Source organism: Chaetodon trifascialis, chromosome 8 (assembly GCF_039877785.1).
Source record: "Chaetodon trifascialis isolate fChaTrf1 chromosome 8, fChaTrf1.hap1, whole genome shotgun sequence".
Taxonomy (NCBI): domain Eukaryota; kingdom Metazoa; phylum Chordata; class Actinopteri; order Chaetodontiformes; family Chaetodontidae; genus Chaetodon; species Chaetodon trifascialis.
Window position 1 is genome coordinate 21,865,704 of NC_092063.1, and position 26,091 is coordinate 21,891,794.

The 26,091-nt window shown below is 43.4% G+C and overlaps 1 protein-coding gene across 2 annotated transcripts in view; it reads left to right on the plus strand.

The window, feature by feature from the left end:
* The first annotated feature begins 505 nt into the window (after positions 1-505).
* prex1 (phosphatidylinositol-3,4,5-trisphosphate-dependent Rac exchange factor 1) overlaps positions 506-26,091 on the plus strand; it is a 77,400-nt gene continuing 51,814 nt past the window's right edge. For both annotated transcript variants that reach the window (XM_070968256.1, XM_070968257.1), the window contains exons 1-4: positions 506-916; positions 18,239-18,304; positions 18,546-18,668; positions 23,871-23,975. In XM_070968256.1, the coding sequence (XP_070824357.1) occupies positions 773-916; positions 18,239-18,304; positions 18,546-18,668; positions 23,871-23,975 (438 nt within the window). In that variant the 5' untranslated portion in view covers positions 506-772. The remainder of the gene's footprint in view (positions 917-18,238; positions 18,305-18,545; positions 18,669-23,870; positions 23,976-26,091) is intronic.

The window sequence follows — 26,091 nt, forward strand, 5'->3', positions numbered from 1 at the left end:
ACCATTTTGCTCGCTCTTTGCATGTTTTTTTTTTTTTTTTTTTAATTCAATACTTCGAATATCTTATATTTGACGACATGTGATGCCAAAAAAGCAAACTATAGCTTACATTTCTTACTGCAGCATACGAATATCACAGTGGCTCCAAGAAAAACAAGCAATTCCATACTAGACCTACAGATGACTAAAGCTGTTTGACCTTATTCAGCCTGCTAAGGAATACCCACAACACAGTGTACGTCAATATGAATATTAAATACATAATAAAAGCCATAAATACTGCACAGCACATAACGTCCAAAACTGAGTGCCAAGGTCTTGTCTATTTGTCTTTTTGAATTCAAAGTGAAATGTGTTGGACCATAGCTTCGGGCACAGTAGTGTCCGTGAACTTGTCGTTTGTTAGTGTGCTTGCTACTCAGAGCAGAAGTGAGCTGTGACCCCTGTGTGTGTGTGTGTGTGTGTGTGTGTGGCACTGGGTCCCTCCTCCAGCTCTCGTCTCTCCAGTCTGAGCGGATCCTCTGCTGCCTTGCCCGCTCTCAGCTGGTGTTGCGGCCACACACTCAGGCTCTCCGCTTGTTGTTTGGTACTTTCGGGGTGAACTTTATTTCTAGCGTGTGGTGCGTTGGGCATCACTGCACGTGAGGGTTTTTTTTTTTTTAACTTGCAGATGCAAGATGGACTGAAGCAACAACTCGGCAAAGTGTGGATACTTTGGAAAAGAAGAGTATTTGTGTAGAGAGCAACCTTTTGGGGGGTTGAATTAACCATCATGGAAGAGGACGACGGGCATCTGGAGAACGGTATCCACGCCGCCAAGGACTCGGACCGACAGCAGCGGCTCAGGCTTTGCGTTTTAAATGAAATACTGAACACCGAGAGGGATTATGTTCGGACATTGCTTTTCCTTCAGTCGGTGAGTTTGACATTACCTTTCACGTTGCTTTATGTTCACGCTCGGGTACAACGTTGCGCCAAACTCCAGCCATATATCTTTCACTTCAAGGTTGTCTTTCCTTCTGGCCAACACACACGTCTCTTACGTTGTATGAGACAACTGGTGACATTTTATGAAGTTGCTGGCTACACCTGTATATTCGGCTCCTATACAGCACATTAAGTGGCACTGGTTACAAGAAAAAGTCTACTTTAATGCCCCCCCTGCTGTAGCTGACCGGTTTGGCATGAAGATAAACCAACAGCATTTCGTATTGGGTTTGTCGCGACGTTGTGTTCACGTGGGAAGCTTCTCTGTTCGTAGCTGAACTTTTTAAACCCGTGCTGTTGTTACATGGAAACAGCCTCTGGTTTACAGCTTTTGTTTGCTGCACAATGTGACTTTCTTCTTCACGCTTGCTTTTACTGGAAGCTTTCTTCTCAGCCTGCTGGAAACGTTGTAAGCGTTGACGTGCCTCACGTCATCTCAGTCCAACGCTGTCAATGAAAATATACAGATGATGTGACAAACATATTGCTAGGTAGATTTGTTACGATTCAGGCATGGGGGGTTTCCACACGGGTCTGAACGCTGGGGGCATCATTCACACCTCTCCTCCATTGTGTGTTAAAGCTCAGGTTCAAAACAATCAAAGGACTCGAGGCTCAATTCACACTGGCTTCGCAAATAAATAGATATTCATGAGCAGTCGACACCACCACGCCTCCTTTTTCCAGACAGAGATAAGAACCCATTTCAGCAGAGCTATTTATTTACTCCTTAAACGTCAGCTGCCTTCGATGAATGAAAGTCCTGGTGATTTTGCACGCTGCTGTCAGCCGCCAGCACACAGCCAGTGTAGATGGCTCCCACCTGCAGGAGACTTCTCACTTTGTCACTTCATGTCATTTTTCGTTGTCCTCCTCCTCCTCCCCTCATCCTTGCCTTGTCATTCATGGTACCTGCACAGTGCAGGTGGTTTGTGCTTCTGGCTGAGACGAAGGCAGTGTGTGGTTAACTCCAAATTGGCTGCATTTAATGAGACAGCAGTAACTTTATTTACAGCGCAGATTCCAGAAAGGGTTAGGACACTGGGTTCAACACAGATACAGCAGAATATGATCATTTGCTCATCCGATTTGACTCAGTTGAAAACAGTACGAAGCCAAATATTTATTGTTTTGCCTCATCAACTTCATTGATTTTTGTAAATATATGTTTATTCTGAATGTGATGCAGCAACATGTTTCAAACAAGGTGGGACATGAGCAACAAAAGACTGATGAGGTGGAATGCTCCAAAAACACCTGTTTGGATCATTCCACAGGTAAACAGGTGATACTATCATGATTGGGTGTGAAAGGGGCATCCTGGAAAGGCTCAGTCGTTCACATGTGAGGATGGAGAGAGGTTCATCACTTTGTGAGCACATGATTGTAGAAAGGACGTTACAACATGGGTTGAGGAACACTTTGTACAGTTCGTTTGGAAATGATTGCATTCAGTTTTTAATTCTGTTTTACACAACGTCCCAACTTTTTGTGAATTGGGGATGGATTACAGTTTATTGCTTGCTGTTGGGAAATTCCTTGTGTTGTTGCCCTCTCCACTACACGGTCAAAGGTCAGGGTCAGCTAGAAAACATCACCCATGTGGCAGGGCTTCATGCTATCTTCTTACTTGCTGTTTCAGAGAATTGGTCATACGTATTTTTACTTGCTGATTAAAGGCTGTTTTGTATGGACATGCTACTGATTCTGTACATTTTCTAATTTCAACATCTGGCACGCATTTGTCAAACATGGTCATGGTTCCCCCTTTGTCTTGTGCTGTCACGTGTTAAGGAGCTTCCTCAAAGTGCAAATAATTCTGTTTATCTGTACACATGGTTCATAGCCTAGTGTGACAAAGATCCTAAATGATCTTACAGACTTCCAGTCAGTGGTGCATGACTTTCTCAAACTTGTACACACACAAGGTAGCTTGAAGATGATGCATGCAGCTGGAGCCTGAACTAGATTACTGAGTGGATTTAAATTCTACACTTCTGTGTCAACAAAGCATCTTTTTTGGGGGCCGGCCTCTGTGGTACTGCTTCCTTTCTCAGTTACACAAGAGACAAGACGCAGCCTAGGCTTATCTTCTGGTACGAGACAGTCCAGGCAGCAGAGACTATGCTCTGACCCCCCCCCCCCCACCCGGTTCCAGCACAATCATAAAGACAAAGCCCCAATTATTTATCAGAGGAGTCTGGGAGCTTTTTTTCCTGTGAACATCTGAAAGCTGTCAGTGCTAGTGCCCTCCACCATGCTCCTCCCCGTCTGCACATCAATTGGCATGTCTTGATTTAAGCCATACGGTGTATAGCCAAAGGGAGCGATATGGTCGGCCTTGAAAGACGTTCTGTTATCTCCAGTGTCTTTGCATTGAATGCCTCTGATACAGCCACGGCTGCGGTGTTTGTTTGTTGGGATTCATGTTAAGCTGCGGATTGTATACTAATTCAACTGTCGCATATGTGCAGCTTTGATAATTAAGTCTGCTCACTGGTAACTACTCAAAACAAACAAACAAACAAACAAAACATCCTTTTTAGTTTAAGAAAGAATAGGGCAGGTGTTTGCGTAAGATGGGATAGATGGATATAATGGACGTCCTGACTGGTCATCTTCACATGTGGGCAAATCCTGTGTAACAAGCCTTGATGCAAAAGCATAATGCTTTGTAATGATGTACCCAATCTGTCATCGTATCTTTGTGTGTAGCTGGAAGACCATTCCAAAGTCCACTGAATCTCCATATGGAGGACTTTGTGGCACTGAGGCTCAGTAACTTAGATTGCTATAGGAATACGTGGACTTTCAAAACAAAAAGAGAAAGGAAACATCAGTCCCCACCACACAATGCCAATCCTCATCAAATCCCTCCCAAGCTTTCCGTCCAGGGTCCAGCTGAGCCTGCCCCCCTTCCCTCAGCGGGAGCTGGGGCTTTGTCACCATGCAGCTCACTGGGGTGCTGATAAGGGAAGTCCGGCTGTGAGAGCTCAGAACATATGGTTTAAGTAAAGATATATATTATGGGTTGGGGGAGTCCCTCCAGTGTCAAGAGGCAAACCCAGTGATGGGGGATGAAAAGTGAGTTATTTGTGACTCAGTTACTTTTGTTTCTAAGAATTTTTTTGTGATGATAAGTGATGTTTTTCAAGCTTTTGAGTGTCTGCATTTTCTCAACCTACCTTGTCTAACTCAGATTTCCTAGCGTGCCCTTTGATAGCTTAGTGAGAATGTTTTGTATATTTCCACATCTTGTGTGAGTTTTACATGTACATGGAGATGCGAATAGGGATAAAGTAGGAGGGAGACAGTCAGAGGTGTTTTCCCCTGTCAAGAAAAATGAAACACACCTCCAGTATGATTGAAAACACAACATGGTTTAAGGTCGCAATTTTCTCTAGTCTCTAAAGCTGCAGCTGTCCTGTATGTTGAACATTGGTGCAGACAATGGAGTTTTGATTCTGTGGCACTGACACCTCTGTGTGACATACTGTTGATGTTTAGACCACTGAAACATTTTCTGCTGTCAAACTCCATTGTAGCCACACCGGAGATGTCTGGACATGACATCATTTAAGTCCAAAATACATTACCATGGTCAAGTGTTTCAGTATATTAATTTTTTATGCGGATCCCCACAGCGTATTCATTATCTGTACTCTCCTGGCAGCTGTATTTTCAGCAGTCACATTGAAGTTTCCCCCATGTCCAGGGTAGAAATCGAAGCTCAGAAATTGTAGCTCATTGAATGGCAGCTCACCAGTGACCGCCCACATCACTCTCCATTGCCTTATCACTGATTCAGTTCCCCCCTCCCTCTGTGGTCCTCTACAACCTCCTAGATCTTTAGCCCCCGTGCAGCATCACCGCTCAATCGCAATGATTGCAATGACACACAATAGAGATGGATATCCGGCTTCGGCGTCTCAGTCATTCTGCATGTCACTCATCCCCTGGCAATTACCAGTGCCAACAAGCTCATCCAATGTGCTGGAGGGAAGCATGTAGGGATGGTGGGAGGAGATGAGGTGAGAAGGGGGTTGGGGGTGTGAAAAGAGGGATTAGATGATCCATTTTCCTCAGTGTTATCATCGCAACTCTCTAAATCTATTGCCTCTTTGGGGTGCAGTCTCATTTCATCAGGCGGATTCCTTTTCAATTCCAAATTTCTGGTGATAGCTGCTCTCTTCAAGCTTTTGTTGCAACAGATTGCCTTGTTTGTGTCTGAATTGATCATTTTGTTGTGCCATAGATTAGTTAGGATTGTCTCCAGGGCAGCGCTTTGTTGATTTAATCCAGGCAACTGGATTTTCCCCGTCCACTAAAATGTAGGCTATCTATGACAGGAATACGGTCAGTGGTGTCATACCCGTTAGACGTGAGGGATTTTCCTTCAAAACCATAAACACGGGGGTTTGCCATTTTGAAAGCTGCTGTCTTTTTCCCCCGGCCACACTGACCCATGTCTTAGTGAATCCTGTCCAGTAAAGACGACAGTTGAGTCGTGTGACCAATAAGTTAGTCAGCTTTTGATCTTCCTCCTTGATTCTGAAAAGTGAGAGACCCAGAGTTGGGTGACCAGGAAGGTCTTGTCAGGGCTGTAGGATAATAGGAAACATCTGGAAATCCTGCCCTCTGTGATCCTCGCTTTGGGCCACACACAAGTGCGATTACACATGTCTAACACTGATGTGTGTTTGTGTGGATAAATTAGATTGTTTTGGTGTGCGGCTGCACATGCGCTCTATGGCTGCAGTTTTTCCACACCTCTTTCTCTTGTTTTGCTGTTGTTGACTTTTCTATATGTCCACCTGTAGTTACCGCTGACAAGTCCTGCTGAGCATACAGGATGACATGTGTACAAAACACATTCTCTGACCAGTGGCCAGGAAGATAGACATGCAGGAAGCCAGCGTAGAGCTTCCTCTCCACACTTGAGCCTGTGTCTACCTCTTTCCTTTCCTTTTTTTTATTTTTTTGATCCACTCCATCGCTCCAGCCCTCCCCACTTGGTGGGAAAGACCCGCATGAAGTTTCTCTGGGCCAGGCGGGTATAAATAGCTTTGGATTCTAGCTCTCATCTTGGCTACAATGCCAGTGGTTTCAGTTCACTGCAACCTCAGCTTCGCTGAAGTCATACTACACAGGCACACATCACATATATAGCATGAGAGAAGGGGGAAAAACAACCCGTGGAGTCCGAACAGCAGGTAGAACAGTTACCATGACAGACTGCTGGGGTTTTATTATGACTGGGCTTTAAACTCTAGAAAGATGGGATACAGAGTGTCACCGTGCAGCTTGTAACCCTCAGATTAATCAGACCTTCAAATGCTGGAGGTGGTATTCAGTCGCAGCAAATGTGCTGGTGTTCGACTGAAGCAAAAGAGATAAAACTAAAAAGTTTGATGAGCTCAAAACAACTTGTCTGACTCAGAGAGTTTTGTGGGCCCTCTGTCTCCAGAGCAATGCTGGTTGTCAGAAATGTTTGCACACTAACACCCATAGCGCTACCATAACCTGAGGTCAGTGCACAAACCACTGACCTGCCTGTGATGCAAACATGTGACGCTGCTGTTTTAGCTTGCCGCTGCACACCCTTCCATCTCACTCTGGACAATTGGTACCCTGCAGTGCAGCTACAATGTCAGAGACTCATTACAATGCAGTGTGTTTCATAGATGGGGATAAATGCCAGTTTCCAACTTAATCTTAGTGCTTTTTTTAGTCATGTGTGTTGATAAGCCATTTCTTGGAGGCATAAGACTGCAGCAGGAATTTTAAGAATTCAAGTTAACAAGTCTAAACCACTGTAACACCCGGAGGCATGATGTAAAAAAAAAAAACAACACACCACCCCTCCCTCCCTTCTCCCTTGCAGAATCTTACAGCTGTAAATTAGCATAAGAGAAAAGCCTTATTACTCCATCAGTATTGAAGGTTGTCTCGTGTGAATATTGACTTTGCCATCCTCTTGCTTAGAATAGGTGTTTAATTGATTAAATGTTTTTCCTTGAGTGGTTTTCTGTTCGTAATTATGCAGTGAAAGAAGTGAATCTATTCAGGACTGGGTGCTGGGGAATTTGAGGTGTGTGGAGGTAAGAAAGTCGTGAACCAGACGTCATTAGCATTATATTAGGTTACTGATTTCAACCGTGTCAAATATTAGACCGTGCAATGTCAAGAATGCAGAGCAGTGAGTCTTTTCACATGCACTCTTTGGATAACAGGGACATATTTATGACTGAAGCAAACCCCAAATAAGATGCAGTGTGTGTGAAAAGTGACTCTGTGTCTGTGTGAGGGGTTTTTCAACAGGCTGTTACATGATACAGTGGGTGACCTGGCCTGAATTGTAATAGTGCTGCAACATGAGATCTCTAATGTCCCCTTGGAGATCATGACCTGGACAAAGCTTGGACGAGTACTTTCTCAGGGTGGATACTTTGAGCAGTAACTGTGCGACATGGTTCTGAGAACGTGCTTAAAGAGTGAATGAATAGGGTGACTGAATACCTGCTGAGTAGCTTGGCATAGACGCTGCACCGGGAGCTTCCTATTTGGTTTACGAACTGTGGCAGCAGGCTTGCAGTGTTTGTTTGCTTTCTCAAACGCAACCAGATGTGTGGTTTCTTTCAGAGTCAGAGGTCATTTGCCTCAGAAAATACCGAACAACTAAACTACCATAGAGCAACTTTACCCTCAATGTAGAGACTGTGGCAGAGATGTTTGATAAAGCCTGATCCAAATGATTTGAAATGTGTGCGTGGAGCAAACAGCATTGAGACTCTTACTGATGTAAGATAGGTGCATGGCTGGGAGATGTCGATCTATGAATTAAGCTTCTTTTCCAGTTCATTCTTGTCTCTTTTGTCCTTTGCTTTGATCTGCAGGCGCAGGCCTACTCTTCATGTCAGCTCAGCCTTCCCCACTTCTTCTGAAAGACTGTTGGCATGCATGTCGTAACAAAACTGAGTGAAAACTGTGTCTGATGACGCCTTGTTCAGAGTGAGCATGCCAGTAGTATGTGTGACAGCCCGAGTGAGTGAGAGTGAGACTTCAAGAGTTGGAAACAAGTCTCATGCTGGAATCTTGTCATGGTTGTCACTTTATTCAACATTTTGTGTAAGATCAACAATTTCACTTTACCAATTAGTGGAGGTCTTTTTCTATCTATCTTAATTAACCCCACAAATTGAAGGGGCTGCTGACTATGTTGTTATAACTGTTCACGACAGCTACTGACAAATTCTTGGGCCTGGTTGCTGAAGGGCTTTTATTTTGGCATTTGTTAAATGTGATGACATTTTTGCCAACTAACGTGGTATGATTAAAGGCCTGAGTCACACATGCACGTGCTGTTACTGTGACGATTCTGTTCTCACATGCAAACAGGAAACCTTTTCAGAAATGTTACAGCATATTGACGTGATGAATTATCACAGCCAGTTTTTGGGTATCTTGCCTCCAGCTGTGATTTACATGACTCTTCACAGGATAGATGTGTGTGAGCGTGGCCTTGTTTTAATGAGGATATCACCAGGACCGAGTTCTACAATCTGTCGTTTGGACATTTTGCTTGCACTGAGATGGAATATTGTGAATCAAAATGATCCTCGAAGCATCACTTTCAGAGGTGGAAATGAACACGAGCGTTTGTTGTATCAGTGGTTGCCAAAAAGAGAAGTTGACATAGAATGTAGGTCAGTTGCGTCAGTGTGTTCAGAGCTACGAGAGGAGTTTCTCTGACAGAAAGGGCTTTAACTAGCTGCTCTCTGTCTGTCCATTAAATACTGTTCTCTGCCAGGTTTGTAAATACTGTTTGAGTCAGAACCAGTTGGTGTTCTTCATGATCTTCCCCCTGCTTTGCCAAATGACCATTATTGTGTAGTGTTGGATACTAATTTGGTTCGTTACCAGCATTCTCTTTGTCTGTGCCCAAGGCGCTGTTTATGTCTGCCCAGCTGAATGCCAGGTGTGGCGTTCCTAGTTTTCTTTTGCTTAGCTGAGTCACATATATGAAAGCAAACAGGTGTTTGTCCTGAAACACACATATGTATAGGTATCAAGGAAAATGTAGGAAATCGCTAACTGATCATAGCCTAAATGATCAGCTGTGCTACATGTTTTTCCATAGCTGGCTGGAAGCTTCACGGGTCTCTGATGGCTCACTCAACACCACAGTCACCACACTCTGATCCAGTCTGTGATCCTTACGTCTGTCAGCACCATAAACCTCACATCCAAACGTCCAGATGGCCTCTGCAATCTGGTCCATGATGCTATCTCCTGATCACCACATGTCACCCCTCAACAGGAAAGCCACTTAGAAAAAGGACTCACTGACAAATCGGTGAATGTCAGCGCTGGTCGAGATGAAATTCTGTGATTATGTAGCTGGGATGGAAGCTGCACGTGTTCCCTGTGAGGAGAATATGTTATCTCAGAATGTCAAATATAGACAAAGTTAGAACATTTGAGCAGATGTGCAGGTCGCAGCAGATGTGCCAATTCTGGCTGTGAACATTCAAAAGGTACAAATGAGGAAACAGCACACTACAATGCATCACACGCTATTTCCATTTCCATTATCACAAGGGGCGTATGTGAGAACTCGTGTCGTGTGCTTCTCGGTCTTTTGTTCCCGTACATGTGTAACAAGTGACAAAGTTGAGAATGACTATAGAAGCTGCCCAACCACCTAAAGAATATATCATAAAGCATATTTCTAATACAATAATGACATTCAGCAAGTGGGCGCACCAAGCTAAAAGAGATGGAGATGCCCCTCCTCACTTTGACATGTTTCATGCCATCTTGTCCAGTACAAACAAGGCATGCTCAGAAGGGTGAAATATTTGCAGCGGTGAAACCTTTTGAAAGCAGATTTTTGATGGACTGAAAAGACTTGTTTCACCACATCCAGACTGAGAGTTTCTCCACCCCAAGTGTCGCTGAAAATGCGTATTTCACATCGTCATCATGTGCATTATACATTCATTAATTCAACAGAGCTGATGTGGGCTTGGGGAGCAGACACGCTTAAACAGGAAGTCTCGGGTCCAGTCCCGTCTTTCTCTGCGGGTGAGACAGTGTCTCATCCCTCTGTAGTGTTTAGTTTCCGCCCATGTGAGCTTCTCAAAGAGCCTGAAGTTTAAAGTCCTTCAGGGCGGAAGTGAGTGAAAGTGGGAGAAAAAAAGCTGGACAAGACTCAAAGAAGACTTTGTGTTTTGGTGATTGGCTCTGCCAAAAAGGGTTTCTCTTGGAAGACAGCAAGAGACTGGTTGGAGGGTGAAGGGGAGCTGAGGGAGTTTTTGGAGGGCTGGGGAGAGATGTGAATTACAGCCTCAGAGAGAAAGAAGTCTGCTAAGGTTTGCTGGGGTCCCTCATTGTGGCAACGCCACGGGCCTTTCTCTGGCTCCACTGCGCTCATGCCACAAAGAGGGGATTTCTTCATTTATTTATTCAATTTCATGCCATGCCGACCCCTAAATGGCCCCAGTCCCTCTCCAAAACTGCCCAGTCCCCTTTGTGGCTGGCTACCCCAATCCTCTCCTCCAAAAAGAGACCCTTAATGGACGCATTGTTTTTAGCTTGTTGTTGTTTTCTCTGGGGTAAGGAGGGGTAGAGAGTTTGAGGCTGGTGACCTGAGAACTCGCATAGAAAAGTCCTGAATCTGTGAATCTGTGAATCTTCTGTTAAAGGGTTGTTTCAGTAGGTGTGGGAACTGCAGTGAAGTGAAAAGGGGCTCTCAGGACCTTCTGGAAAAACCTTGACAAGTGTTAGAGCTTGTGCTTGATATACGGGGTCTCTTGAGAGACGTCCCAGCATTGTTCCTGAGATGGCCCAGCATTGTTCCTGAATGCTGATGTAGCCATGGGCAATCAGGAAAATGGCCCAGTTTTATCCCCATTAATGCCATCTTGGGTCTCATGATGGAGAAGCTGCTCGAATGAGAGAAGTCTGCTTCCAAGGAAGATAATCAAGTTTTATAGTTAAAAATGATCATGGTGCTATCTGATTGGCTCACCAGTAAACAGACAAGTTATCAGGTTATTAGGCTCCTCTATAAAACTGCTCGTTGTCTTATAACCAGCAGGAAGTACATAATCTGTCCAAATGGAAGTTAATGAACACGACTGAACAGATTTTTGACTTTGGTGCATATATCAATGTTTCTTCTGAACCCGGTTGTAATAGTGATCTCCTCGTCTTGTAAATGTTTGTAAATCTAGTATACAAATACATCTGCTTGTTCATATGCTGATTGTGAACTTAAAAGGTGAGAAATACTGTATTTTTACTGAATCTTCATTAGCTCTTAAATGTGTCTTGTAATTCAGGAGACAAGTACAGCAACAGACTCTGTACAACATATCAGAAACACCATTTAGTATAATGCAGTCTAGTACACCACGGCCATTTTCATCTTTCCATTTATCCCTGTTTAATAAGGATAACCTTTACTGAAGGTCAACATGTAAATTAAAAGGATCCCTCATCCCTGCCAGCAGTATGACTATATGCCTGACTGTATATGACTGATATCCACTCATGTTACAACTTGACTAAGTTTGACCCTTATGGTGTTTTCTTCCTTCTGTCTAGTTACTTCCCTGCTGGTTTTTAACTAATTGTAATTGTGACTGTGTGGAGTTTCTTGTGTTGAGAAATGATTAATAATCGTTCAGATATGACTCCTGTTAAGAAAGTGTAGATGTGCATTATGCTCGTTTCACTGTCAGCTTTTTGTATTGGTTGTTTGGTGTGCGCTACCCTGGCCGATTAAAAGGGCTCAAGACTGAAGTGAAGACCTTGACTCAAAGAAGTGAAGCTGTCGTTGTGTCATGAAGTTGGCGTAGCGGCTGGTGGAAAGCTCTGCTCAGAGGCAGACAGGGCAGACGTGAAGGCAGCAGGCCTCTTACTCACTGTTCAGTGGAGCGAACACTGAATCTCTACCAGCATATGGTCCCTCTGTATCTTCACACCTTTCTGTCTGGCCCCTCTTCGCTCTGATAAACCTCAACATTTAGCAAACCACCAACCCACATCTGACCCTTTGGCTGTTGGTCATATGAGATGATGCCCGATGCCTCATATGACACAAGACCAGTTATTGGTGTTAAGCAGAGTTCCCACTGTTGGGTTAGACATAGTGTGTTTTTCAGCCTGCCAAGTACTGTGATGGCTGACAATTGAACATGTAAGTAATGAAGACAGCTGCTTTGCATTTCTCTCTGTTTCTTTCAATCCATAGCAGTAAATAGCATGACCCTTCACTCGTCATCTTGTTCTGACTGGTGCTTTAAAACACAGTCAAACCATAATCTCATTACAGTGCCATAAATTTAAGGGTAAAGTTCACAATTTAAATCATGTGTGTCTAGTGTATACAGCGCATTGTGATTTATTTGTGTGTTACCATTAGTTTGCATGCAAGCACAAAACTGTCAGACATTATTTGGAACAGTTGAGTTAGCGGCCAGTCAAACATGTCATACACAGTACTTCCTTTGCACAAAAGCCACACTTCCTGTCCAGAATTGACATCTGCTGCTTTTGTCTAAAGGCGCTGCTTCATTCTGCAGACTGTTTGTTTTTCTTCCCCACTGAGTGGAACCACTGCCTATCTGCTCGAAAAGAGGAAAAAAAAAACTTGTCAATGATTTGAGTGTCTAAAAAAGTGTTGGCTTTTGCTCAGTGTGAATGCTCTCCTTTCACTTCCTGCTTGCATGCCACACACACAAACACACCAACAGAGGAATGCATGCACACGTCTTCTGTTGCAGTTTGGGATTTTTTAATTTGTCTTCAGCTTTTCTTGCCCAGAAATTGTTGCAATAAAGTGGCCAGTGAGAGAGCTTATTGGGATCCCCCAACCTTGCATCAACCAGCTCAATGTGCTCGTGCAGGAAGTGGCGCATTTGGCAGCGTTTATGTAAGCTGATGTAAGGACTGAGTTTCACTCTCGATCCACTTGAGTACTGAACCTGACTAATGTGTTCAGACACTTGGGAGAGAGAGGTGATGCCTGCTTTCGCAGCATGCATCCATGACAAAACTATTGGCAGTTTATGTTACATCTGCATCTAAGATGTGGCTTAGAAGCAGATAAAATTAAGACAGTATCAATTCATCCACTCTTAGTAGCATAGACTTGCATGTGCAACCCAGTGTTGTACAATGATTAATAAATGAACCTTGTGCTTCGTCATGTGTTACTTTTGTAACACAAAAGATGCTTTTTAATGGCACTGTGGTGGTCAGTGCTTCTTGCATGATAGCCCAAACGCCCTCAGGTCCTGAAACAGCTTCTTGTTGGTTAAAGTGTGAAAACACCCCTGTTCAACATTTTGTAAGTGAGGGTAGAGGAAGGGGTGTGGCCTTGTGAAAATGCTAACAAAAAGCTAGTATGCTATACAAAGCACACAGGCATGTTTCTGGGGCCATTTCTCTTTATGGTTTAAATTAGCCTTATTAAGTGTCACCTTTTTTTTCCTGTTAGAAAAATGTCCAACTGCATATTTAAGGACAGGGCCTTCATCTATTTGACTTCTATAATGCATAAGTAGTTTAAACATGTGTAGCTTTTGTCTAGACCCTTTGCATACAATTAACACACTATCCCCACACCAAACCAGTAAGTTTTAATGAAGAATGACATTGTGCTAATGCATGCTGACTGCTGTCAGGATTTCAGCATGCTCTGCTGCAGGTTCTTCTGTTATGAATGCAGGGCAAGGAGGGGGAAATGATATAGAAGTATAACAGCAACAGAGAGAAAATCCTGACACTGCCTTGCGTGCTGCAGTGTCTGCATGACTGCAGCGCAGATTATTAAAGGCATGACTGCCAAGAAGAGGAGTGACAGAAAGCAAGTTAAGGCATTCTGTCTCCTGAAACTGAGGTCAAGATGATGAAATGTTCAAGATGATAACACCTTCCATAATGATGCCACGATGAAGACAGAAAGAACATAGAAAAGAATTCTGCATTCTAACATTTTGTTATATGTCTTCTTGTGATAAACGACAGTTCAGCAGGCCTTTTGGAGAGTGAGTGTTAGGTGTTTTTTAGAATGACTTTCAGGCTTCTTTCTAGACGTCCCCGGCTTTACCATACTGAAGTATCTGTGGTATATTTCTACATTAGTGTTGTATTTGGCAGCTACTTTGTGGTCTATCAAGAGGCTTCATGGTTTTGTCTCCGCTGGGATTACATCACGAGCAGTTTCCCCTAACAGCCCGTGCTCCTGTGGCAAGAGACCATCATGTGCAATATCTCTGTTGTGCTCCGCGCAGCAGCTGAGGCCCTTCCACAGCCGCAGCCACTCTCACTCATTATTACGAGTCCAAGGGTATCAAAAAATGAATTTGTGTCCCATCTGACCAACTATTATTAACACATTGATTGATGTCATCACTATTTTTAGATATTGGAGAGTAACTAAGACATCTTATGCACACAGTCTGCTGTGAGCTGCTTGGGGCAATCTATGCAGGAAAGGCTGCTATATATGTGCATAGTTGTGTCAATGGTCTATATCTTTAAGGCTCAAGGCTGTAGGCAGTGGGTTTTCAAAACATAATCATCAGCTGGTTCATTTCAAACTCGTAGCCAGTGTTTGCCAAGAGCTGACTGTGTGGCTGAATTAGATCTCAGTCAATAACAGACAAACAGATCTGTTCATCTTAGCCAACAAAGACAGTTATTGTTATTCATCTTTCATGTAAATATTATTCACCAATGTCTGATCCTCCACTTAACATGATTACACACCCTCGGCTCACTGACGATGGCGTGCTGATGTCAGAGAGGAGGCAGAAAGGTCACCTGAGATGGAGATATGAAAGTAAACAAAGAGCGTCAGCCGCATCCCGCTGCTGCTCAGCATGTTGATTAAAAAGTAATGGGCTCAACAACTGTGTCCAGTGGGTAGAGTAGAGTTACCGTGTATGTCATGACTACCGCGTTTGTGTTTCGTGATTGATTTCTTTCCAATAACAACTGGCTTAGCTACACGCTGTGGAAAGGATGGCTCTTTCAATATTCATCTCCTATCTTAATGTCACTGTGTGTGTGTGTGTGTGTGTGTGTGTGTGTGTGTGTGTGTGTGTGTGTGTGTGTGTGTGTGTGTGTGTGTGTGTGTGTGTGTGTGTGTGTGTGTGTGTGTTCGCGCACGATGCTCTGAGGTATTGTCCTTTCCATGCAAATGATGCACGACTTTTAATATGCTGGGGGTTATCTGAGGGTGCTCTCACATCTGCTTCTTTTGTGTTATCCAATCCAGAGTGGGAAATATTGGGTGTCTTTAATTTTACTCTGCTAAAATTCTGAAGCCAGTCAGGAGATGTTAACAACAGTCGCATGGTAACCGCTCATCTTGCCAAGTTGCAGATTTTGGATTTGGAGTTTGAATCAGATTCCAGTCTCTGTAACATCTGCTAAGTATGACTGACTTGTATGTTCTCTTGGCAGGAAGTTACTCTGACTGGTGGCCATTACCGTTTAGGACTCAAGAAATAGCAGAATATGAAAATCAGTCCTCCAGACTGCAGTTTGCCCAATTATGATGCTTGGCTCTCCAAGCACAATGAACCGCTGTCCATCAGCTGTCAGCATCCTTCCAATTATACCCATAATACCTTCTTTTGGGGCCATTTCCTGTTGTTGATTCTGATCACACTCTAAATATTACAGTCCAGACTGTTAAAATCCTGAGTTTGAATAAACCGCAGACATGCTTGGTGTGCATGGCCAGTTCATGCTCTGGTCTGTCATCTCCTCTGGCTCTACTCAAGCCAGTGTCTCAGTCATGACAGTGGACAGAGAAAGCTCCCAATTTTCTCTCCAAATAAACCTGAGCTTTGTGATGGAACAATGGAGACAGCCAACACAATCCTTGGTGAAAATGGCTATGTCGGAGCGAGGGCTTGGACTCAAAGGAGCTCTTTGTTGCTCCTTCAGTCCATCCTCCTTGCTGATCCCCCCGTCACCACATCTGTGTGGCACATTTAGTTTAAGGAGTGAATCCTGCCTGGATGGTAGCTGTCTAAGATGTCAATGAGGTGTGACTCTGGAGTGTCTGGATGGTTGAGTTTTACCTCGCCCTCTGTTCCACTGCTGTCCCTTTCCCTTTTTTGTTTTCATCCTCTGCCCCCTTTGCTCTCTCCTCCACCCACCATCTGAAAGCGACTGAGGAAGAGTCTTGTTTCCTGCCTCTTCTTGTCTTCTCTGCCAGGGAGCAATCTCTCACATGAGTGACTCCTCCAGTGTGGACATGGTACAAGTTGCCATATGGGAGATTTAATTAGTGTACGCCTCAAGCACAATCAGCTCCCTCCCAAAACCAGTCAAGAACACGATGACTACTGCTTCCCTTTAATACTAGTCTTAATTAGCAAGGTCACAGCTCACTGCTAAAGACCTTTGCTTTCTATTTTGGTACAACCTACGCAAAAGCTAGCAAAGAGGGGAAAAAGCTGGAGACGATCCTCCCAAAGTGTTTGGTCTCAGAGGAAATGATATGATTGCTGCCTGACTGCCTGGTTGGCTGGCCTCTATCTTTAGAGCAAATGTGTGATTACAAGTGTCAGTCTTTCATTATAGGCAAGTGACTTACTGTAAGTAAGACATGCAGTTGACTGATGTTATGTTTGACTGTATACAGCATGCAAGGCTTTTCTATGAAAGGCTGCTTCTCCTAAATTACAATAAGAGATTTTCTTGCTTACATCTAATGACATGTAGCCATGCAAACGTTTGGGGTTGCTATTTATGTTCTATTTAAATGTATTTGGACTGATATTGAATCTCAATACTTTTTGAGTGCTGACTAAAAACATATCAGCAAAAAAGCATCAAGAATAGAAAAATGTTGGTACCAGTAGTCAGATATGTATGTATTTTTACTTCATTTCTTTGATCAGATGTTTCCCTGATCTCTTTACTCTTTTCAGTCTTTAATCCTTTATTTAAGACTGACATACTGAGAAGTTTGGCGCATTTTATTACATGAAAATGGTCGAACCCTGTTTATGAAAATCTACAACAAATTTAAACCAAAACTACTAGAATACCACTAAGGGCCGTTTACCCTTTGACACGAGTGCTCAGGCTGTATGTGTACAGGTCATTGTGCTGCTTGTTTTATTTCTGTAACTTCTAAGTGGCAGGTGTGAATCAGGTCAAAGAGCTCCAGCAATACTTAGACTCTAAGAATCATTATACATTCACTGTTTTTTCCCCTTTGTAACACCCTTCATCCACGCATCATCGCTTTTCAGAATTCAGGCACTGAAATGCAGGCAGGCACAGCAGCAAGAGCCTGCCAGATGAAGGCTACAGGAATAGAGTTTTATTTGGCAGTTTGGGGATTCATATCTCCATTATCCCTTTCTTTTCAAGACCGTATTGGTGTCTGGAGATGAGGCAGACAGTCAGACTGAGGCAGGTTAAGCCTGTCAGACACAAGCTGATGGACAGAGAATTGGGGAAGAGAGAATAAAAGAAGCTGTTTGCAGATTCACTTCCCCTCTTTTCACCATTCTTTTTCTACTGATTGGCAGGCACGCACGCACGCATGCACGCACACGCACACGCACACACACACACACACACACACACACAAGGACAGAACTGCACACACAAGGACAGAACTGCACACACAGGCAAAGCTCAACTTGACATGAGCCTATTATGGTCGTCTTTGGTGAAGTGGTGTGTAGACGCTGCAACAATGAAGCAGCTATTTCTGCTGATGTCTTACAGCTGAACGCTCAGGTGCATTAGCTTCTACAGAAGAACCATACAGTGAGCTGGAAAACAACGTCATCTTGTGGAAAAGTTCTGTGGGACATAAGGGATGTGAAACAACTGTGACATGCCTGTGTTTAGCACTGTGAATGGCAATTTTCTGTGGAGGATGTGAGTGTACGTTTGACTGTCTACTGCTCAAAGGCTTGGGTGTCTATGCCCATGCATAGTGATGTGACACAACCTGTATGTACTATTTTTGTCAAAGAGCACAGATGCACTCATTTTAAAATAATCAGTGGAGGGAACCTGGACTTCCAGCGTCAGACCACTCTTGTGTGCACAAGATGGTTTGGGATTTCAAAAACTTGTCCTGTTCTCTCATAGACAGTGAATCAGACTCTCGGGACGTTCAAAATTCACTATGCTTATGTTTTCAGATGTAAATGCTCATTTTTTAAACCTGGCTGATTTGTTTCTGTTTCCTCTTCAGGCATTTTTGCATCGAATCAGACAAACCTCAGATGACCAACAGTGTCTCTCACCTGAACATGTCAAGGTAGGACTTTCTTTTCAAGGCTTTTTGTAAGACCAAGCCTACAAGTCAGAAGGTCTAACATGATTTTTGATATTACAAATGCTCAGATGTTTTGTTTATTTACGGATTTGCCTTCTTTCCCCACATCTCCATCCATCTGTTGGCCACTTCCTTGCTCTTTTCTCTCTCTTCCTTCCACCCTGCCCCTTTATCTCTTCCTTCCTCTGTATCCCCTCCCTTTACATCATCCCACTGTTTATAGATTCTGTTTTCAAATATTGAGGACATCCTGGAGTTGCACAAAGAGGTGTTGTCTGCAGTGGAGACCAGTCTGCAGCCGGAACCCAGCCCCCAGCATGCACTGGGACACGTGTTCCTCCAGTTTGTAAGTGCATGGCACACACAGAAAACACACATAAAACAGCAGACAACCACACACATATACAAGCACACGGACACGCATGTGTGAGCGCATGCATGCATGAATTCCTCTTCCATGCAAAAGCACACACACAAACTCTTTTCATGGGCTACCCGTAACCACAGATGCAGGGAAAGCGTGCAAAGCCTGCTGTGAAAATACCCCTTAATTCTCTCTTTCTCACATGAAACACCCCTCCCATCTCTCAGACTCCCCCACCAACACACACAGGTGCACGCACACACGGACTACCTCCACCCCTTTGCCTTTCCTCTTTTCCCAAGCAGGCCTGCATCCTGTCAGGCAAAAGACTCTCCCTTCCCTCCATCTCTCTTCATCGGTCTGTGCGAGTCGCTGTTTCTGCCATCTCCTTTTTGCCCCTCAATCCAAAGATTCCTCTCCTCTCTGCGACCCCCACATACACCCGCACCGCTCCCCTCCCCTCTGTTTGAACTCGTTTGGCCCCAGGGAACAAACAAAGAATGGTCTGTGTCCGGGAGGAAGAGATGGTGTGTCACTCAGCGAGGGGACGGGGCTTCTGCTGGTAGCACTCAATCTCAAGCTCCTTCCCTCCCTCTGCTCGTCTCTCTCTGATAAACTATCATCAGTTCACTTTCACTGAGGCACACAACACCTCAGCTAGGTATTCCACCATCAGTTTGCTCCATCAGCCTACAGGTCAACATTTCAGGACACCATCAGATTCAAATTTCTCAAAGGTGGAAAAGAAAAACCTCACTGTTGGAGAGCCAGTAAACCTGCATGTTTGTGCAACTTGCTTTTTCACTCGGATTCAATCTAATATTAGAGCCAAGAATCTGTGGATTTGTGGCTCTAATAAGATTAAACTCAACCACTGACATCTTTTCTCCCTCTGGAGCAGGTTTTGCCTCTGAGAAATATTTATATAGCTAAAAATCCAACCCACATGCCATTTTATGAACCACACCAGCCCTCAATAATAACAGAGCCACTGCTTGCTCGTAGCATGAATTCAAATGAGTCACACAGCGGATGGCTGTTGAACTGGCTGATCAAAATGTACCTTCACACATATGTGTGTCGTTATGGACATTTAGTCTGTCAGACCAAGTGTCAGGGTGGAGAATTGATTAAAGGAGCCCGATCGCTTTTTTTTTTTTTTTCCATTGCCCTGCAGTCAGACTGGGAGATATAGAGGTCAGACTGGATGAGTAATAGGGAAGATGCAGGTGCTTGGATTTCTCGCTGAATCGATGGAAGGAAAAGCCTCAGCCTCTTCATAATTTCAGTTTATTTCAAGTCTGCCATAACAGGAAGGAAACTTTTGTGACTCAAACTAGTATTGGATATCATTTTCAGGTATGATGATGAGTCATGGTGATGAAGCAGAACTCAATAAATGTCATCATGTCAGCATTGATATAATATATAACTAGTATTGCCTGTGTTGGCAAAGTTTTTGGTGCCATTGAACTCTGTGGTTGTCCACAAGGTAAAGAATTTTTCACATTTATCAAAGCGTAAAAACGATATGCTGTGGATGGATTATTTGAACAATTTTTCATAAAACCAAAACAGGCCATTTTGACACTTGGATTTTTGTACAGATTAAAGAAAGGAGCTATAACGTGTTAATATAAAGTGAATTTAACATGCTGACAGGTAGATTTTCTTAGCTTTGGACAGAATCGGGCTAGCTGTTTTCCCCTGTTTCTAGTCTTTATGCTAAGCTAAGCTAACAGGCTGCTAGCTTCAGGTAGACATTTACTGTATTGATGTGAGAGTGGTAATCATCTTGTCATCTAACTGAGCTAAAAACAAATAAGCCTGTTTCCTAAAATGTTCCTTTAAATGATTAATTCATTTCAGTTACAATTTTTGGAAATAGATTTTGAGTTGATCATTTCAGCATCAATATGTTTAATGCACAAACATTACGTACACACAATATATAATTACAAACTCACTTTCTTGCTTTAAAATTATAGTGTGTTGCAAACAATTTCTTAAAGGTTTATATACTGCTTAGAAATGCAACGTAGGGGGACTGAAAGAGAAGTGTTACCCTGCATATCCATTACAATTCCTTCTCCAACCCATGACCTTTGTCTCCTTCAACACTGACACCTCTCAGCCAATCGGTTGGCCCCGTCTGGCGCCCTCCAGCCGTAGCCCTTGACCTCAACCAGAGGTCAACACCATGACTGGGATTTGATTAACCTCCTGCATTGTTCCACAAGACTGTCTGCCACTCACAGTTAGGGAAGAAAAATGGGAAGATTCATTGCTATTCAAAGTCAGATGTTGCCAAGATGGTTTGGGAAGCTGCAGCTGTAAAAAAAAAAAAAAAAAAAGGTTTTAGACTTTTTATTGAAATAACCATATTTGTCATTAGAACTCTTCTTATGCGGTATATGTTTAAGCCCTCGTTTCATGATGCATGAGATGATTCAAAGTCTGCCGAGGTAGAAGAGTGAGTCACGTTAGAGGAGAAATCACAGACATCAATATTTGCTCTATTTCTGGGAGTGTATATACGAGCACCGTGCAAGAGGCAACAGTCATGTCATTATGCACTCTCTGAACTACGCCCATTATGCTTTGACTCTACGTGATTCCTCGTGTGTGATACTACCCTCTCATCTAGTCCCCGAAATAACATTCCAATGACGAAGCGTTCAAAGAAACACGTATGTTTATCGCGAGGGCAACCTAAGTCGTGGAGCTATTCTGGGTACAACTGATGTCTTTCAGCCTTTCAGAGGAGACCTGATGTTTTAGATAGACACATTCTGCCCTTGGTATGACATGAGTGTTTGAATTGACTGTTTAGTTGTTGTCACCTGAGAAAAGGAAATACCATGGAGTGGGCTTCGGCTGTAAGCGTAGCTGCAGAAAGCCATGCTGTTTTCAGGTTCAGCCACTGAAGCACCACCTTATCCAGGAGCATGTAGGTGTAAACCGATATACTGTGGCTACATTTACGTGTCCCTAAACACTCCCTTAATATTCAGCCTGCTCAAGTGCTTGAGCTGCTATTTTCTTTTTCAGCTGTATGCTATTTTTAATATAGACCACAACAGCTTAGTTCAGGTACAAGAAACCTCCACAAGTTGTTTGGGATACTGTGATACTATCTGGGATACTGACACATGGAAACAAGTCATCCTGTTTACTGCTGGATTTCACAGTGTGGCCATGTTCAGTGTAGTTGTTGCTAGCAGTTGAGGAGAGCGGACTGGCAGAAGACATTCTGTTTACTTTACTGGTTTCATGAACAGCAAACTGTTGGAGAGCACATTTTTTTAAAGTTGCTTTGTCTGCCCAGATAGAGACTTCAAAAGACCACGCGGTGGTTTCTCAATGTTTCAATCCTACAAATTATGTGCAATTTACAGACAACTGCTTCATAAAGCGTACCATTACGTTTTTTAATGTGTTTTCCAGCAAAGCAGCATTGTAAGAAGCTGCAAAATGAACTTTTGCTACACACGTGTCTGATCTGTTTGTTGCCAGATGATGTTGTGCTGTGGACAACTTCGGTTGGAGGTTTGGTACTGCTGAGCTGAGAGAGCGGCCTCTTTGGAATAAAGGAGGAAGTCTGTGTTTATGACAAAGTGCTAATGTGAGCTGTAAAGGGGCCCTGATCTGTAAATGCTAGCTTACTGATTTTGAGTAGATGTGGAGAAACATCATCATAACAGCATTTTGTCAAACTGTTACAAATAATTAACCTTTATGAGTACACATGAACAAATAGACGTGCACATTTACAAGTCTTGTCCCTCCTGGGCTCTCTTCCTCTAACTGTGTAGTGTATTAACTCAGTTTGACAGTATCTGGGGTTTCACACCATATGCTGGCCCAGCTGTTGCTCCCAGTGGTGCTTTGGACTGGAATCCCCTGCCAAACGCAGCTTCGGGTGTGTTTGGGGCCCTACCTCTCCGTGTGGTAAAAACTGCCCACCACTTACATTGTGCTCATTTGTATTAAACATCTATAAAAGATGTTCACCTTCTGGTCAAAGGAACTGAGCAGAGAATCAGAGTTCTATAAAAAGAGCTGTAGGCTTTGTTTGGCCTCTTCCGTCAGTTCTGCTGGGTTACCGAGTGAAACTGGCACATGCACTCAGCGGTGACGTTCTGTATGTAGTTAGGTTTGTGTGTGGGTGTAAAAACCGTGCACATAATTGTTTTCCACATCTGTGCCAACACAGGATGCTGGCTTGGCAACCATCATAGACGATCATTTTAAAGAACTTGATAACATGCTTCAATAAAATTATTGAGAGATGCCATCAGCTCTTTACCCTGATTGGTCTCAATGACTGAATGTTGACTGTTCCTTTTGTAGGACTAAGGCCAAGCCAGCTTTACATGCAAATCCTTCAGGCGGCAGCATATCAGTTAAAGTTGAAAGCGGTGTCCAAACACCTGCAGTTTTAGATTTCACTTACGAGGCTGTTTCAAATGACAGTTTCAGTTTCTAGACCTCAAGCTCAAACCCCACCATGCACATAGTTTCACATCCCAATTACTGTTGCATAGTTAAGAATACACAATAGGCTTCAATAAGCTCCAGGGTGTAAATTCAACTGCAGCTGTGGTACTGTGCTACAGCATGTTGCTTACCCAGGTGTCGTATTACATATTGTCAAGAAAGCTAAATGGCGGCAGAACAAAAGCTTGTGTATTGGTGCCAGGGTTGTTTTCTCGTCCTGTCGAGCAGCGTGATGCTATCTGAGGAAAAAGAGGAAGTGTCGTATGATGGCATGCTATTTTTTTTCCACTATGCTGTAGATTACTTTGAAAAAGAGAAGTCAGTCAGTCAGTGTCACAGAATGATTCGGAACACTTCAGTATTCTTCAGGAATTCAGTCTGATCATCGGTGCAGTTATGCTCTGCCGTCGTCGCATGGCAGAGCAAAAGCTGACGTTGCTACTACTACTAATAATAAGCAGTGACAGCTGTGGAACTGCAGTTATCCGCCACTTTCCCTGTGATAGTACAACTTAATCTCATTATATGGTTGTAAATGGAGCCTTCTCACCAGTTTCTGAACTGTCAATCTTCCTCCTGTCAAATCTGTCAGTGGATTATTCAAGGCTGCCAACCAGCCAGTTAAAACACGGCATCAAGTCCCTGGTCTGCAATCCTGACCTGTGTTTCTCTCCTGTTTTGCAGAGGGAGAGTTTCTCAGTGTACGGCGAGTACTGCAGCAACCATGAGAAGGCTTTGCGACTTCTCATGGAGCTAAACAAGATCCCAGACATCAGGACCTTCTTGCTGGTAAGTTCCTCACTCTGTCTTGCTCTGTCCTTTCTTTACATTGTTTATTCACTTCTCAAATCATCAAATCTGTCTTTCTTCTGCATTTTATGGATTTCTTTCCTCTTTCCACTTTGACTCTTGATTTCTCTCTTCTTAATTATGTATTAATTATTCATGTCACATGAGTCCTGTGTATCGTTTCCTCTAGTTGTGGTCAGACTTGTCCAAATAACCCTCTCACCTTATTTCTTTGCTGCTATCTTTACTACCATCTCCCTTTGCCCTACATTTCTTTCCTTCTGCGAGTCTCCTCTTGGTTATTTTATTTTCATTGTCATCTATCCATCCACATCCTCCTTTTTCCTTCCATCGTATCACCTCCATTTCCATGTTAACACTTAAATAAAGAGCAGAAAACATAACAAGGTCAGAGGGTTCTTCCTCCCCGGACAGGATGCAACCAACAAGGTCACTTTTGTGTTGCTCTTGTAGTGTTTCCGCTGCCAGCTGTTTCTGTGTTTTGACACCCAAACCTTTGGGCCCTGGACAATGAACTTAGAATGGTGACGGGGCCTTTGAGTGAGGGTCCAACCAATGAAATCATCTGCAGATTCTGGGCCAGCCAGCTGTGGAGTGTTGGCAGCTTTTGTGGGCTTGGCTGAGAGATCTGAGGCCTTGCGTTTGTCGCTGCCTGATGGTTTTCCTTCCATGGCATTATTCTGACCCACAGGACTGGAAACAGTGGGCTCAGAGTGTTGCTGTGTACTTTGGCCTTTGCTTCCTCTGGCCCAGTCATGCAGTGGTTAATTGGTTAGGTCTTATGCGACGTTGATGCTTCCAAAATAAAATCGCTACACAACATCTGGTTATGTATTAAAGCATTTGTCAGACCTGCTCAGTATAACAGTACAAATATTGGACTAGCGCTCGGGCTTTGTGTAGCAACCATGAGCAAAATAGAAACAAGACTGATTCACTGCAATTTAGAAAAAGCACAGAGCATTGTTTTATTTGAAGTATATGTGATTCTCTGGTAGAATAGTGGAGGATACAGCATGAATGCTTTTCAGTTCCTGAAGTGACGACCATTGCAAATCACTGTCATAGTAATTAATGGTAGTGCTATATGTATTGCCATGGGCGTCTTTTCAGATGTGTTTAATTCCAGTGGATTTTCTTTCTGGATTAAACTATTTTTATGCTAATTGAATCACAGACTGAAAAAGCTTCGGAAATTCGATGGAGAAATGAAGTGTTAATTGGTTAACTGGAAGAGAAGAGAGAAGTGAAGTGAAAGCAAAAGGAGGTCAGAGTGAAGAGCAGAGGGAGTTCTGGCTTTAGGCTAGCACATTACAAATAAGCAGAAGACGAGGGGAAAGAAGGAAAGGAAGTTGGGGAGGATTTAGATAGAAATGGGCCGTTCGTATCGATACGTTAGAAATTCGTGGGAAGTTCTGCAGTTGCGATCAGTGATTCATTCTTCTTGCTCATTTTTCCATCAGAAACACTCCACCACCCCCACCGTCCTCTTGCGCGTTGTGTCGAGTTGAAAGGAATTGCCATATGATTATAATGCTCCGAACTGATCTCCTGCCTTCTTTCCCAGTGGAGAACACTCGAGTGGTTTATCTGCATGGCTGCTTTTGATCTTTCATCCCGTCCCATGAGCTCATGGCACGCTGACAGGCTGCGCCCCTGCAAAATACAAGGCGCAGAGAAACCAGAACTGTAACTGTAAGCCCCCCTTCTGAAGAACTCCTCCTTTCAACTGGTTCTGGGGGGCACTTTCTTAAAGTCGAAATCTTCTTGGAGAATGAGAGGGAACTTAAGAGGTTTCTGAGTGATCCTTTTGTTGAAAAGCGTGGAGTCTTTTCTGTGGCAGAGCAGAAGAAATATAGTGTAGGTGCAGATGTAGAATTGTGTGTCCCAATAAGCCATCTTAAAAATGACACTGATCTTTTCTGTTTTAATTTCGTGGCTCGTTGCTTTCTTGTGACAGAAGCAGAAAGAGAACAATCTTTTGGTGCACAAAAAAATGCTCTCAAACATTCTCCATGCATTCATGTGAATTAAAAGACTAGTAAATATGAGCATGTTTTAATCTGCATCCAAGTTTAATAAATTGTTCATAAAA